Genomic DNA, 16,509 nt, shown 5'->3' on the forward strand with positions numbered 1-16,509 from the left:
TCATCCTCATGCTCGAAGCAGCATGGCAGCGAAAAACAAGATCCGCAAAAGGTCCAAAGCGACCAGTAAAGTGACATTTCAGCCCGAAGATGAAGACCCGGAGGCCGAGAATGGCAGCGGGGAGGAAGAGGAGGATTCAACAGTTAATGGAGGACAAGATAAAGGGAAGAAAGCGGAGGAAGAGTTCAATCTGGAGGAGGTTTTAAAGCTGGGAGGAACACAGGTGAGCTTCTCCAGGAGTTCAGGCTTCATCTACAAACATAAAATGACATCTTACACACTCTTTAACAAATGTATGGAGTGTATTTTAATGCAGGTGTAAACACTTATTAGATAAATGTCTCGTAAACGTGTGTAATGTTGGTGTAAACTGTCAGCTCTGCAGTTTTTCACTGAAAATGAATTTTTACTTTAAGTTTTAGTTTTAACACATGTTTGAGTTCAACTAGAGGAGTTAAATGGAAAATATGTGAATTATTTTGTTATATAATTAAATATTTTAGCCTATAAAATGTCAATTACCACTTCCTTGAGTCAAAGGTCAGTTTATAATAGAGCTATAAGCATTAATTGATTAGTTGCCAAATATTAAATTAATCTATTAGTCATTTTCAGTCATTTTAAAGTACTTTTTTTTTTAAAGTCACAATTATTTGGTTTCAGCTTTGTAAATGTGATGATTTGATGTTAATTGTTTCACCTCCAAACTAAATTTGGCAGAAATAAATTAAGAAAATGAAGCGAAATTACATCAAATAAGTTAAATGGGTTAATACATCTTTTCGAGAAGTGGAAATAAACGAGAAGACATTTATAATTTAGTTCTGAGACTTGTTTTGTTAATTAACATTTGAGAATTGTGGTTTCTATAGTCTTTTCTTATGCTTTTCTTCTTCTCTTATTGGTCCGCAGGCCGACTACATCCTCCTCGCCGCCCTGAACGACAACGACGAGCTCGTGGACGGAGGCAAGCAGGGAGCCATAGACGACCTGGAGGATGGCGAGCTGGAGAAATTCATCACCAAACTGGGAATCCGAGCGTTGTCCGGACAGCAGGTGATCGCAGACGAGCCCGAGGGCGACGACGACGACGACGCTGCCGAGAAGGAAAGTAAAAAAGCCAAAGAGAAGAAAGCTCCAGCTGAGGAGAAAGCGTCCAGCTCTCAGCAGAAAGTAACAAACGAGCAGCAACAAGAGAAGAAGAAGGAGAAGAAGGTTAAAGACACTCAGATCGCCGCCGGGAAAAAGGCGAAACAGAATGCGAATGTGTTTGAGTTCCAGCAGCGGCTTGTCCTGCTCATCAAACCCGGAGGGAAATGGTTCGACCTGGATTACACCACCGAGGGCTCGACGGAGCAGCAGGATCCCTCACTGGTCTCCCAGTACAAGACGCTCGCCCAGCAGCTGTTTGAGGCCGAGGTCGCCCTCTACAAGAGCCAGAAGAGTCTGCGGAAAGGAGCCAACTCCGGCTGGATGAAGACGGTGGTTTCCTCTGGTGTTCTGGCTGACAGGATGGCGGCCATGACGCTGCTGATCCAGGACGCTCCGGTGCACATGGTGGAGCACGTGGAGAACCTTGTTGCCATGGTGAAGAAGAAAGGCAGCCGGCGGATGGGTCTGATGGCTCTGGACACGCTGCGAGAGCTGCTGCTGTCCGACCTGCTGCCGGACAACAGGAAGCTCCGCCCCTTCGCCCAGCACCCGTTTGACCAGCTGGAGGAGCGGGCCAGTGGCAACCGTGACGCCCGAGACCGCCGCCTCGTCCTCTGGTACTTTGAGCACCTGCTGAAACACCACGTGGCCGAGTTTGTGGCGACTCTGGACACTGTAGCTCACGACACGGTGGCGGCCACCAAGGCGAAGGCGCTCGCCACCGCCCACGAGCTCCTGTGCAACCGGCCGGAGCAGGAGAGGGCGCTGCTCATGCAGGTGGTCAACAAGCTGGGCGACCCCGAGTACAAGACGGCGGCCAAAGCGTCGTACCTGCTGGAGACGCTGCTGCACAAACACCCCAACATGAAGGTGGTGGTCTGCTGCGAGGTGGAGCGGCTCATGTTCCGACCCAACATCAGCCCGAAGGCGCAGTACTACTCCGTCTGCTTCCTCAGCCAGGTGATGCTGAGCCACGACGAGGCCGAGCTCGCCGCCAAGCTCATCACCATCTACTTCTCGTTTTTCCGCGCCTGCGTGAAGAAGAAGGACATCGAGTCAAAGATGCTGAGCGTGCTGCTGTCGGGCGTGAACAGGGCGTATCCCTACGCCGGCGCCGGAGACGAGAAGGTGAAGGAGCAGCTGGACACGCTGTTCAAAGTGGTTCATGTGGTGAAGTTCAACACGGCCGTGCAGGCGCTCATGCTGCTGTTCCAGGTGATGGACTCCCAGCAGAGCGTCTCGGATCGGTACTACGTCGCTCTGTACAGGTAAGAACACGAACCGGACCTCGTCAACATCTGCTGTCGCGGTCAGGATCATGATTATATTCCTCTTACAATAACTGTTCTCCCTTTTTCCTTTCGTGAAGATAAATGGACTGTACTGATGTAGCACTTTTATAGTCTTTTGACCAATCAAAGAGGTTTTTACACTTGCACGTCACACATTCACACACTGATGACATACATTTATAAACCATTGGCGCAGTCATCAGGAGCAATTTGTGAGTAAGCATTTTGCCCAAGAACACATCGACATGCAGCCTCGAGGAGCCGGGAGTCGAAACGCCAATCTTCCAATTAGTGGACGACCTGCTCTTCCTCCTGAGCCTCAGCTGCCCCAATTAGAAAGGATCATGTTATTGTTGGTCATTGAATTTCTGGAAAGCAGCGAAAGTCGGAGAATTTGAGAAAATAGTGGGAATATCTCAGATAGTTCAGCAATAAGTGATTTTAAAATACCAACAATTAATCACAAATCCAAAGTATTCCAACAGATATTACCTGTGTGTGTGTGTGTGTGTGTGTGTGTGGTTTTTTAAAAAAAAAAGAAATTTGTAAGACTGCTCTCTATGTTTTTGTTCCAGGAATGATTACAGCATTGTTTAGCCTACTCCCTTTGAATGTGTTATAATAGAAAAAATGGGCATCCGTCCTTTTTTTAAATAGTTGCTTCAACAATCTCTGCAGCATAACTAATTATAACACCGAAATGAAGAAAAGCAGTGGTATAAAATTAAAGGTAATACAACAAAGTTAGATTTAAAAGAATAAGGTCATCAAAACACACAAAACAATTCCACATGGTTGCAAAAAATTCAGCAGAAATCATCTCAGTATCATCATTTAAGCTCCAGACACACTTCTGCTTCCACTAAAAAAGACTAAATCTTAAATTAAGAGAGTTGTGAACTTGTCCTTTAAACATAAAACATAAATTTAAATTCATGTAAAGATCTAAAGTTCCCAAATATACCAAATATGTCAGCTTGAATTTGGAGGAAGAAGAGAAATGAACACGCTGATTAATCTGTTACTTTCAAACACGCTGAAATGAAAAGAAACTGGATATTTGAGGTTTAAAGTCTTAATCTCTTCCTCTTCTTCTTCTTCTCTGCAGGAAGTTGCTGGACCCGGGGCTGACGTCGTCCTCCAGACAGAGCATGTTCCTCAACCTGCTGTATAAGTCCCTGAAGGCCGACATCGTGCTGCGGCGGGTCAAAGCCTTCGTGAAGCGTCTGCTGCAGGTCAGCGCCGAGCAGAACGCCAGCTTCGCCTCCGGAGCGCTCTTCCTGGTGTCGGAGGTCATAAAGGCCAAACCGAGCCTCAAGATGATTCTGCAGGAGGAAGGGGTGAGAGCGACATCACCACCACTAGCTTAAATGTTTCATACTATATATATTTTATGTATAATTTTGACTTCTTCCATATTTCTACACCTTTAAAAATATATAAAAAATCAAATACACAGACATTTATAACACATCTGGGTGAATATCTGATTTTAAAAACACTATTTACATTCCAAAATAGTCTATATAGACACATCTGATATAGAGATGCAGTGATTAAATGATAAATCAATTACTTTTACTTTAACTCTTTTAGTATTTGAATATCATGCAGCAGGAAAATCAAACTTGTAAATGCATGAAGGCTTAAAATCTAGAAGAAAATCACTTGACACTAATCTGCTCCTTATGAAAAATGTGAATATTAATTGAATTGTAATTAATATTATATATAATTTATTGGTAATCAATTATAATTAAAAGCTGAAACTTACTGGGAATCAATAAGGCAAAGATTTCCTTCATTTTTAAACGTCTTTCTGCTGCGTTCACTCAGGACGGAGAGGAGGAAGCGTTCAAAGATCTTGCCGAGGAAAATGAGGATGGTGATGATGATGATGAAGAGGAGCGCTTTGTGGATGCGGACAAAGTAGAGGAGGAAGGTGTGAGTGCTGCACCGGCGGAGGAAGTCAAACCCACGGCATCATGGGTACATCACCAGAACTTGGAAGGTTTGTCTTTTTAAAATGATTTAAAACGATCAAAAATGAAAATGAATCAAGAGTTCAGGGTTGAGTGTTAAAGATTTTGACTTCCTGTTTCACCAGGAGGGAAAAGCCTGCAGAGCTACGACCCGCTGCACAGAAACCCGTTATTCTGCGGCGCCGACCACACGACCTTATGGGAACTACAGAGGGTGAGACACGAACACTGTCAGCTCATCGATCAGCCTGCTATCAATAACCTATTAGAATGATCAGGTCAACTCTAATGGTGCTCATTATTGATTATTGGTGACTAAAATGTGGAAAACAACCTGAACTGATTATAAAGCAATGTCCTGATTGGTTTGAAGCTTTACACATTAAATACAATATCTTTGGTTTCAGTTAAAGTTTAATTATCTCATCATGACATAATTACAAGCAGCTTAATGTAGTTTAATAAGACTGAATACTTAACTTCTTACTCTACTACTACTTACTTAAATCTTCCTGTCTTTGGGTCAAATGTGACTCAGGACAACAGCTGTTAACTCAAAAACAAGGTCTAATTTATTTAAATGAGGCCCATTGACCATAATATGCCCTATAAAAGGCTAAAAAGGTCTAATACAGAATAATACTAATAATTTATACCTTATATTTTTTAAGTCGGTCAAACCAAACCTGGTTGATTTTAACCCAGGAGAGTTAAATTACTGTAAATAAATGTAGTTGAATATTATTGTCACGATTGTATTTTCATATTGTATATAATTTAAATGCATGAAAGACTTAATCATTAGTATTATTATTATTATTATTATTATTATTATTATTATTATTAAATAAATTACATTAATAAGTTGGATATCATAGCAGATTTGTGAAGACAACAGAGTTAAAATTAAATTATGGCCTTTTATATTTAATGTACTCTACACTCTCTTAACTGTGAGACATTTTGAAATACTCATATTAACCCTCCGGTTGTCCTCAGAGGAAGGAAGGAAGGAAGGAAGGAAGGAAGGAAGGAAGGAAGGAAGGAAAGAGGGAGGGAGGGAGGGAAAGAAGGAAGGAAGGAGGAAAAGAGGAAAGGAGGAGGAAAATAGGAAGGAAGGAAGTAACAAAGGAAGGAGGAAAAGAGGAAAGAAGGAAGTAAGGAGAGGAAAGAAAGAAGGAGGAAAAGAAGAAGGAAGGAGAGAAGGAAAGAAGTGAAGGAGCAAAGAAAGAAGGAAGGAGGGGAAGAACAAAGGAAAAATTAAAGAAAGAGGAAAAAAGGAACAGTCAAGAGAGAGACGGGGTCAATTTTGACCCTAGAGGACGACATGAGGGTTAAATGACTGTATCTATGTGAGTTGGTATTATTGATGAGACTGGAAACTATAAGGGAAGTGTAACTGTTGTCTCTGTTGTTTGTTCCTCTGCAGCTCACTCTGCACTTCCACCCGTCAGTGTCGCTGTTTGCAAAAACCATCCTGGAGGTAAAAACTTTTAACTTTTCTTTTAACTTGAAGTCAAACTGTGTCATATAGAAACACAACTTCTTAATCTGTATATTATAACACCTGTCAGTTTATAGATCATCAGGAAGTGTCTTAGCTTGTAAAGAACTTGAATTAAACCCTGTTTGAGCTTCTATCAGCTGTCTATATATCTTATTTTTGTTTCCACAGGGAGGATTCATCCATTACTCTGGTGATCCTCTGAATGACTTCACCCTCATCCGCTTCTTGGATCGATTCGTCTTCAGAAACCCCAAACAGCTGAAGGGAAAACGTAATACACACAGATTTTTACCATGTTTTCATTCCGTGATTATTAATCCACAGATTCAACCATGAGTCAAATCTACAGATCCAAGCAATTAAATCAAGAATATTTGGTTTGGAAAAATCTTAATTTGAGTTTTTGACTTCCCAGAAAACACAGACGCTGCCGCTGTGCCCAAACAGAGATTACCTCTCCACTATCTACCAGGTGAGTTTTAAACATCACAAACAAACTAAAAGACTCTTAAAAAGAACATTAACTTTTTTTAAATTGAAGTAATAAATAACAGGTTTGATCCCCCATCTGTTGTCAGTTCTGCGGTTTCATCTCTTCATTCAGTTGTTGAACTGGTGAAATTAACTTGTCTTTCTCTCTCTCTCAGTGAACTGTGACGAGTTTCTGGCTAAAGACGAGAGTCAGATCCCTGTTGATGAAATCTTCTTCCATCGGTGAGTCTGAACGGAAAGAAGAAATAAGAATTGAAATGAAGGCAACGTCCAGCATGTGTCTTAGAAGTAGGCATGGGCCGGTATGAGATTCTGGTGGTATGATAACCATAAGAAAAAATATCAGTGTTTCACGGTATGGCGATATTGTGATTACAGTTCTAAAATGTTCCTAAAAGGAAGAAAAATAAAGACAGACATGTTAATTTAACCTGAATCTGTAATGACAGTGTGAGGGGTCGTGATACTCTACGCTGCAGCTGCACCACCTGAGGGATTTCTGACCTGCACTTCCTGTCTTTGACCAGACTAAAAACAGCTCATACCTTAGAGTTAGGAACGGTATGACAGAAAAATTGGCGGTTTCGGTTATCGTGGCTTTTTGATATCATGGTATACCTTCAACACAGTTACCATCCCATGCCTACTTAGAAGTAGTTGATATCAGGAGAACAAACCAAACACAGGCAACAATCTGAGTTTGAATGAAGTGAAGATTTATCAAGAAACCATTTCAACCTGGTTTTAAACATGTTTTTAAAGCTTTATTCCTCATTTTTGATTTTGCACTACATTTAAATGTCATTCCAAAGAAAATTTAATTAGTCTTGAGGAGTAAATTTGACTTATTGAGATCTACACCTGATATGAAAATGATCACTTAATAATCAATACTTAATAATCTGCATCCCTCCTGTGTTCTGTGTTTAATGCCTTAACTCACATTTTTGGACAAAATGCTTCTCCCTTCAGTGATTCGAGGCAGTTTATTGATCTTATTTATCTCCTCGACTCTCCGCAGCTTCTTTAAGAAACGTCAGCAGGAGAAGCAGCTCCGTCGGCCGCGAGCTGACGACGACAACGAGAGCTTGGAGGACGTGGACGATGACGAGTTTGAGAAAATACTCGGTGAGTCTGGAGAGACTAAAAGAATCTGTTGTATTTGGGTTTTTTGAGATAAAACTACATTAACCCTCCTGTTGTCCTCGAGTCAAGGAAGGAAGGGAGGAAGAAGGAGGGAGGAAGGAAGGGAGTGAGTGAGGAAGAAGGAAGGGAGGAAGGAAAGAAAGGAGGAAGGGAGGGAGGGAGGAAGGAAAGAAGGACAGAGGAAAGAAGAAAGGAAAGGTAGGAAGGAGTGAAGGAAGGAAGGGAGGAAGAAGGAGGGAGGAAGGAAGGGAGTGAGTGAGGAAGAAGGAAGGGGGGAAGGAAAGAAAGGAGGAAGGGAGGGAGGAAGGAAGGAAAGAAGGACAGAGGAAAGAAGAAAGGAAAGGTAGGAAGGAGTGAAGGAAGGAAGGGAGGAAGAAGGAGGGAGGAAGGAAGGGAGTGAGTGAGGAAGAAGGAAGGGGGGAAGGAAAGAAAGGAGGGAGGGAGGAAGGAAGGAAAGAAGGACAGAGGAAAGAAGAAAGGAAAGGTAGGAAGGAGTGAAGGAAAGGAGGAGGGAGGGAGGAAAGAAGGATAGGAGGAAAGAGAGAGGAAGGAGGAAGAAAGGGAGGAAGGAAGGAAGAGTCAAAACAGATGGGGTCAATTTGACCCGGGAGGACGACAGGAGGGTTAAAGTAAAAAAGTGATAATGAATAATACTATGTTTTGAAGGATAACGCAGGTAGATAGAGAAGTAACGTGTGTTTTTCTGGACTTGTAACTTTTTCTTTAGTAGCTCTGTGAAAAAATAATAATAATAATTAAAGCTGCAAGCATCGATGAACGCCCCCCCCCCCCCCCAATGCATGTCGGTTTACAGATACAATAGGTCTCCGTGCTGGTCATTGCTCGGGCCCTAATAATGACTAAAAGTTGTTTCTATGAGTTTCTAACTTCTCTGACTGTGTTGGAACAGATACCTGTGAGGGAGACTCTTACTTCACTGATTTGGCAGCTGATGATCTGGACTTTGCTGGGTGAGCAGATACATTATGAGCTTTTTTTTATGTTTTACTACCTGAATCATTTTATATTCTGTTTTCGACATTTTGCATCCATTCAACAGTTGAGTGTAAAATGAGCCTCAGAGAGCTGCGACAGACTCTGATCTTTGTTTAAAGTTAAAATCTCAGTCTATCTATTGATTTATGGACTTTAACACCATCTCATCTCCTCGTTCTGTTTCCTCTCGATGTTTCTCAGTAATGTGAAGACTAAAAAAGTTAAGAAAGGCGGAGAGGAGTCAGACTCGGACGCAGACGACTCGGACCTGGACGACCTGGACGATGAGGAAATGTCTCTGGGCAGCATGGACGAGGAAGACTTCGGAGATGAGCTGGAGGACGAAGGAGGGACGTTCATGGACATTAACGGGGGCGGAGATGGAGATGATGATGATGACGATGATGAAAGTAAGGAACATAAAAAAATGTACCTTCCTTAAAATTGGGACTAATTTGCTTATCACTTAGCGCTACAGGATTATATTTTATTATCAGTTAATCTACAAACAAGTCAGATTTGATCGACTAAACATTGCAGCTCTAATATCAATCAATCTGCCAATTATTTTGTATTATGTATTTGAATTATCATGAAGTCTTTAAACCCAAGCTGATGTCCTGAAGTTGAGTTTTATCCAAAGATAATTAATTTACTGTTGAATGAGACTAAAGAAAAGCAGCAAATCCTCACAAATGGTTGAAATTGCAGCTTCAGGTTGTTGTTTTTGCTGACGAAAGCGATTAATCAATTATCAAAATCATTGACCAATTGATTAAATACAATAATCATGATAAAACTTAATTTCTGTTACCAAATTAATGCATAAAATGTGACACAAAGTGCTTCTCATAAAAGCAAAGAATCACAACATTTGAAAGAAAACAAGAAAAATAAAATTAGATAAAATAGGATAAAGGAAAATTAAAAACACATCGACATCATTGCAGCTGTACTTGAAATCTTGAAGTGTTGTCAGTGAATATTTTTGTATGCGCTCTTGTTCAGGTTGAGTGAGTGTGACGGGAGAAAAGATGCCAAACACACATTTAAATCTCTTATTCATTTACTTTTCTTTCAGTTCCTGAGCTGGAGGATGACGATGGTGCGTTTGATGGTGAGTTTACATTCAAACCTTCATCACACTTTGCATCCTGTGACTCAGAGCGGATCAAACACGCTCTTTATTATACAGAATAGTGTCGTTTTTAAAATATGTTAAACATCAGCTACCTTTTTTCTCTTACGTGAGATTATGAATTCAATATTTTCTGCACTAAATGATTAAATAAAAAATTATTCTTTGCAGATTCAGATGAAGAGATGGAAACTCCAGACATCACTCCTCGTGCCAAGAAGGGGAAGAGGAAATCCTCAGAGGAGCTCGACTTCTCCGGATCTTTAGGTTAATACAGAGTTTAACTTTTATATTTCTTATATTGCTTCCTGAATAATCCTCCTCCACTTTAAACACTGTGATGTTTGACTGTTGAATGACTCAAGTTGTTTTATTTGTGTGCTTCTCCTTCTCACAGGTTCGAAAGAGGGAAAGAAGAAGAAGAAGAAAGGAAATGATCGAGCTGTGTTTGCTTCTGCTGAGGAGGTGAGGATGAAAAGAAACCTGAAACTTTTAGTTCCACAACTGAAATAGTTCAGATGAAGACGACTTTAAAATCTACCTGCAGAAGGTTTAATGTCTTAGGTTAAAGAAAACGTATCTGACTAGAGGGAAACTTTACATTACTTGCCCCCTTCTTAGAATAATAACATGTATAGTCTTTGATAGATGGACATGTGATAAGATGGATAAACACAACTTGACCCAACCAGCAGTCCAGGAACCAGAACACTTTTTAAAATGTCTCAAAATAATAAATCAATTATCTAAAAGGGTTGGCAGTTTGATTTTCTGTCAATCAACTAATCAATTGACTGACAATCATCTCAATCACAAGTCCAAAACACGCATTCAGTTTCATATGACAAGTAAAGCTTCAAATCTTTACATTTGAAAAGCTGTAACCAGCCAATTTCATTTAAAAGTAACTCAAATGATTTATTGATTGTCAAAACAGTTGCAGATTAATCAATTGATCAGTTGATCAATCATTCAGCTGTACTTGGGTTGATAGAAACCTGTAGACTCATAAAAACCCTCTTTTGATACCAAAAGTCCCCCAACATTCAGCCAGAGACTCATTTTGTGTGTTTTTAACATATAACATAAAAACAAGTGTATTGGATTTAAAAATGATGTTTTAGTTAAAAAACTGTGTGGTGTTTTTCAGTTTGGCTCCCTGCTGGATGAGAACGCCGGCTCCAAGTTTGACAGCATCGGACTGAACGCCATGGCCAACAAAGACAAAGCAGGTAAGTCAGAGTCTGAGTCACCTGAGCCGGTTTACGCCTTTTATATCTCACACTGGAACAGAAATATTAAAGGTCAAGACTACAGCAACACAACTTGAAGATGATTAATATTATTATAGACTAAAAGGTGCTGTGTTTTATGTTTGATGACAAAGAAACAAACCAACACAACAAGAGAAGGGAGAAAATGTCCTTTTCTAGCTTCACTGCCTTAAAAATCCCCCATTTAGCATATAATCAGTCAATAAATAGTTTATAACACTATGATGTAGCTGTTATCAGATATAAGTGTGTATTAGTGTCTATTAACAACCATTACTACTCTTGTGAGCACTCAACAGATGATGTGACAAGTGGGAAGAAGTTAGGAGGGGGTAAAGAAAAGAGAAAATAAAATAAAAAACAACTAAGAGTAAAAGTGATGAAGTAAAACCAGACATAAAGGTTGGCTTAGGAAGAGAGAAGAATAGTCCAAGTAGTAAAACAGACTAAAACATATAATAAAAGACAGATTGATAATTAAATAGAGTTCAATTAAAAGCCATATTAAAAAGATAGGTCTTAAGTTTGCTTTTCAAAATATGAAATATTTTTATGAAGTCAACTGGATACCAGTAATGTTTGAAGCTGATTTTGCCTCTGTGGAGAAGTTATTAAACACTTACTACATGAATAAATTAAGGCTGAGAGATTGACTCGAATGAATATTACGAGATGTGTACTTTCCGTAATATGAAAAAATGTAGTCAAAAACACATAATAGTCGGCGCGCAGGTGGTCGAGTGGTTAGAGCGCATGCCATATACGCAGCCGAGCCCGGTTTGAATCCCGATCGGAGGTCCTTTGCTGCATGTCACACACCCCCCCCTCTCTCTCCCATGTTTCCTGTCGGTCTACTGATAAATAAAGGCGTCTATGCCAACAAAATCTTTTTAAAAAAACACATAATAGTCAAATTACCTTCTGTTCTCACATTAGGAAACCCTTTTATGTGTAAGACTGAAACTTTTTTATATATACAGTCAAGCCCGAAATTATTCATACCCCTTTTGGACATGCCACTTTTTGTTCAAATGTAAATAAAAGCTGACTGAAATATTTTTTTTACCACAATGATGCCTTTTGTACATCGTCTTTTTATCTTCTTGGAGACGCCTGTGTCACTTCCGGTCAAAAAACAACTTGCTGGTTGAATAAAAGTAACTTTAAGTCAAAACAAAATTTGCCAGGGGTATGAATAATTTCGGGCTTGACTGTATGTATTTTTTTGTAGTTTAAATTAACCGTATGTGGATTTTGTCGTCCATCATGTCCGTGTAAATATCGCCTTAAGACAGATTTAAGTCCTCTATTTGACTTTCTAACATTTCGTGTCGCTCCTTTCAGGCCTGAAGCAGCTCAAGTGGGAGTCTCAGCGTGACGACTGGATCCAAGGCCGCGACGTAAAGACAATGCGCCGAAAGAAAGCCACGTTTAACAAGAAGAAGACGTTCGGCCGAGCCAGGGCGGGAAGCAAAATGTTCGGGAACAAGAAGAGAAAGTAGTAGCTGCTGTTCGTTATTGTGTGGACTGTAAAATGACGGACATCTCTAAGTCCCGTGTGGCCGCTCAGGCTTCATGGTCACTCTCTCTCTCTCTCTATCTCTCTCGGATGCCGTAGACTCCGGCCCACTCGTTGGACCGGTAGTAAAGTGGGAGGAAACAGAGCAGAAACTCGTTTTCAGATCCAGTCAGCTGATGAAATCTTCACGACATGATCTGAAGAGAAGCCGTGTTTAATATCTTTTTTGTAAAATTAAAAAAAGACTTTGTTATACGGGGACATTACGTTGCTCCAACAGATTTTTTTTTTTCTTTCGTGAATCGACTTTAAGTCTGTAATATTATTCATACTGCTTCTGTGTTATGAAGCTTAAATATATATCAACGGAAATTAAAGTTGTTGTTTTCTGACGTTTTGCTTTTATTTACGATAGAAATGATCACATGTTCACATCACACCATCATACCGTATTTTAAGTCTCAAGCACGCATTATAATATGCATCAATTACCCTGTCCAATGGTCCTCCACTCAGAGGGGTCAGGTGCAGGTGGAGTAGGGGAGCTCTCCCTCACAACCAGTTTAGGAAGGACTTTCCTAACTGGAGGTGATGGCCTGGGAGAGACCTGGGAGGCTGCTGGTGTCCTCAGTTGCTCCGTAGCAGCAGAAGAGAGCAACCGAACGAAGATACCCATCCCCTCACTATCACTCAGGTGGACCTGCAGTAATAAGATAACAAAAACACAAAAAAAGTTATACTTTCAGTTAGTGTCTGCCATGTCCTGAAGTCTTAATGACAACAATCAAACTTTTGTTCCACACACAAATATTGTACTTACACCATCCTTGCTCCACAGCTCCAGATTGCTCGTGGTGAAGTCCTCCGTAGCTCTGAAGAAGTACCTCACACCTTGAAAAAGAGAAAGAAAAAAAAAAAGGATGAGTCATCATGATATACATACATGTATTATGACTTTATATAAATTACTAAAATTTAATATGTGCTTTTTATGCAAGATATTTTCTCAATTAGCTGTATGAAACTTAAATCTTTTCACATACCCATACGAGCAGCTACATGGCGATATGCCTGACGGAGTACGGGGAACTACGGCGTGTAGAACCTCAATACACGGATATGAAACGCACAGGCCCCCGGAGTCAACATGATGCCAAAGGAGAGGTGGTCAGACTTTGGCATCCGGACAATGCCATCTACAACATTTCTGGTCATACACATGTTGTTGGGGGCGGGGGGGCGGGGGGTGTTCTGGATCCTTGACCTACCTCCAGCGCTGCTTCTGAGCCTGGGAACGCCTTCCCTTCCGTAGCACCCTGAAAGACAAGTTTTTAAAAAATCCCTCCAAGCAAAAGGGTGTTAAGCCTAAACTAAAACCTATCTAAAGTAGAAATGAATCAGTAAAATATATTCAATGTCATAATAAAATATATGTGAAGTAATTCAACAATCAAATGTGCAAGTGAGGTGAGGCGAGGCAAGCTCAGGAAGCAGCAAAACTGCTCAAAACTTTCATCAATCAACGAGAAGCTGGAATGAAAAGAAAACCCTACTTGAAGAGAATCTGAAATAATTTTAAAGAAAGTTAGATGTCTTTATGAGTCTTTATTATCTTTGCATCAAGAGGTCAAATAGTCATACAGAGCACCATGCAGTCTGCAAAACAAAGAAAAAGGAGAAACAGGTTTTCTTTTATAGGATAGGGTACATAATTAGGTAATTTTGATTCCTATATTAAAAAATGGAACAAGGTTGGTTTTGACCAGACTTGCTGTTAAAAGGTCGGGTCACCGGATTGAACACTTCTTCTTCAAAAACAGGAACCCTACCATCTGGGCAGTGTTTTCAAGGGTCAAGGGGTTACAGACAGGACAGAGAGGAAGAGAGGGGTCAACAGTTTGCAATCATCAAGAAATAGAAGTATAAGGTAATCTCTGAAAATCACCAGTGAGACCCCAGCAGTATGTTTCTGATGATAACTGGTGTGCTTGCTGCTCTGTGTTTGTCCCAGAAGTGTGTACATGAATCAGTCATCACTAATAACCTACTGAGGGGTCAACAGTTTGCAATCATCAAAAAATAGAAGTAGGTCATGTTTAAATTTCTCCATTACACTTATCATTTTAGATTTTACATTACAACTACGCTGTAAACTTCTCAAAGAACTTTAGTATGAAGTGAAGAGGTTGTGATATGAAGCACAACAAGCTAATGAAACTGTAACAGAAGCAAGTTCCTGCACATGCTCAGTGGTGTCTGCCTTACACACAAAAAACAGCAAGAAGAATAATGTGTTTGTATTTGTTTTATTGAATATTGTGTATAGCTAATATTTCTCATACAATATATAATTTTTAATTCCTTAAAAAGTATGAAAGAAGCAACTCTAAAACTGTACAATGAATCCACAACCTGTTTGAATCTCACTTTTGCAACTCATTGAGATGTTATATTATTTTATTATTTGACACTAAAAGGTGACACCACTCATTTGGTTCAAGTCAGCAATGTTATTAATCCATTATAAATTAAATGCAATGATATGAACACTGTGATAATATGAATTTAGCTAAATGTAATTGATCGTTATGAATATGAACAGAAAAGTCATGAGAGGAGCTGTAACTATACTGTGGTCTCTTATTTTTTGGGTTAGTTGACAGTAGCGTAGAGGTTGCTGGGATCAGTGGAGGCTCCGGCAGAAGAGGAGGAAGCTTTCACAGTGCTGTAGGTCACTGCATCACCACTATCATCACCACGAGCCTGGGGAACAAAAGGGAAACAACATCACACATAAATGACACATAATAACATGAAATAGCAAAACTCAACATAACTCAACAGGAGCTGGGACATCAGGATCTTTCTCCATCCTGATGGAACTTTTCTTTTCCTTTATAGCAGTATAACCAAACACTCAGCTTACCCTGGCTTTAATGCTGGTCTCTTAGGTGAAGGTGACAAAGGCGGAGGAAACTCCTTCTTCAGGATCAACCTACACAGTGAAGACAACATGATGGCTGCTCAGTAACATCTGGATTTATATGGACTCAATCTTCCACCTCTTTAGTTCAATTCAATTCTAGTTGCAATCTTTTTATATCTTGCAAACTGCAGTTAGACTCAAGAGTTTCTGTCATTTTAGGGCGGAAATATAAGTAAGTGTAATGTTGTACTGTGTGAAGTTTGTGATCTCACCGTGTCCTGACTGGTTTCTAAACCAGACTGAGTCACTGCAGGGTTTAAACTCAGTCCCTGAATCATCTGTGTGTTGTTCCCTGAAGGACAAAAGAGAGAGTCGACTTTAGATTGAACACTGGAAATCCAGGTTTAAAAAAAAAAAAAAGTTTAATCTGTGGACTTTCTCACCTGTAGTGTTCTTCCATCTGGTGGCCACCATAAGAACAACAGCTACTATGAGTGCTGCTGAAGCCACAGCGATGAACAACCACCAAACTGGAGAGAACGGAGTCCCTGAAAGGTATGTGAGATAAAGTGACTTTATTGCCATCTCTGACCTAAAATGTTGAATACATACGAGTGACTTTGCAACTCACCTTCTTGTGTTGCTGTTGTTTCAGGTTCTGTTGTTGCAGCCTCACCTGACAGATTAAATTAAAACCAACAAACTTTAATGTCAGAAAAAATGCATTGTTGACTATTTGCTGTGACTAAATGAGAAGAAATTCATGATATGAAAAGTGTCGTCTCAGCAAAAAATTACAATTCAAATACCAAAATTACATTTAAATAAGAAATTTGATGAAAAGGGTGATTTTAAAAAAATGACACTAACAAACACAGCAGCTGAATGATTCTTAAACAAATCTCATAAATGCTTATAAATTACATTCACAACTCCTGTTGATGAATAATAAATAAGGCCACTTTAAACATTTCACTTACTAACAAATAAAACATTGCTATATTTCTGTTATGGAATGGACAATGTGTAAAGTTTTTGAAGCTGCTTCTTACTTTTCATTTCCTGGATGAATGAACAGAATAAGA

At 39.9% G+C, this 16,509-nt stretch overlaps 1 protein-coding gene across 1 annotated transcript; it reads left to right on the plus strand.

The window, feature by feature from the left end:
* Positions 1-2: 2 nt before the first annotated feature.
* cebpz (CCAAT enhancer binding protein zeta) lies at positions 3-12,884 on the plus strand. The gene is made up of 17 exons (XM_053337575.1): positions 3-223; positions 913-2,420; positions 3,553-3,784; positions 4,281-4,455; positions 4,552-4,640; positions 5,856-5,909; positions 6,102-6,204; positions 6,349-6,405; positions 6,581-6,647; positions 7,447-7,553; positions 8,482-8,542; positions 8,769-8,977; positions 9,649-9,684; positions 9,877-9,972; positions 10,103-10,170; positions 10,856-10,937; positions 12,324-12,884. The coding sequence occupies exons 1-17, from the start codon at positions 23-25 to the stop codon at positions 12,479-12,481; spliced, it is 3,303 nt and encodes a 1,100-aa protein (XP_053193550.1). The 5' UTR covers positions 3-22; the 3' UTR covers positions 12,482-12,884.
* The last annotated feature ends 3,625 nt before the right edge of the window (positions 12,885-16,509 follow it).

This window comes from Scomber japonicus, chromosome 17 (assembly GCF_027409825.1).
Source record: "Scomber japonicus isolate fScoJap1 chromosome 17, fScoJap1.pri, whole genome shotgun sequence".
In the NCBI taxonomy this organism is placed as follows: domain Eukaryota; kingdom Metazoa; phylum Chordata; class Actinopteri; order Scombriformes; family Scombridae; genus Scomber; species Scomber japonicus.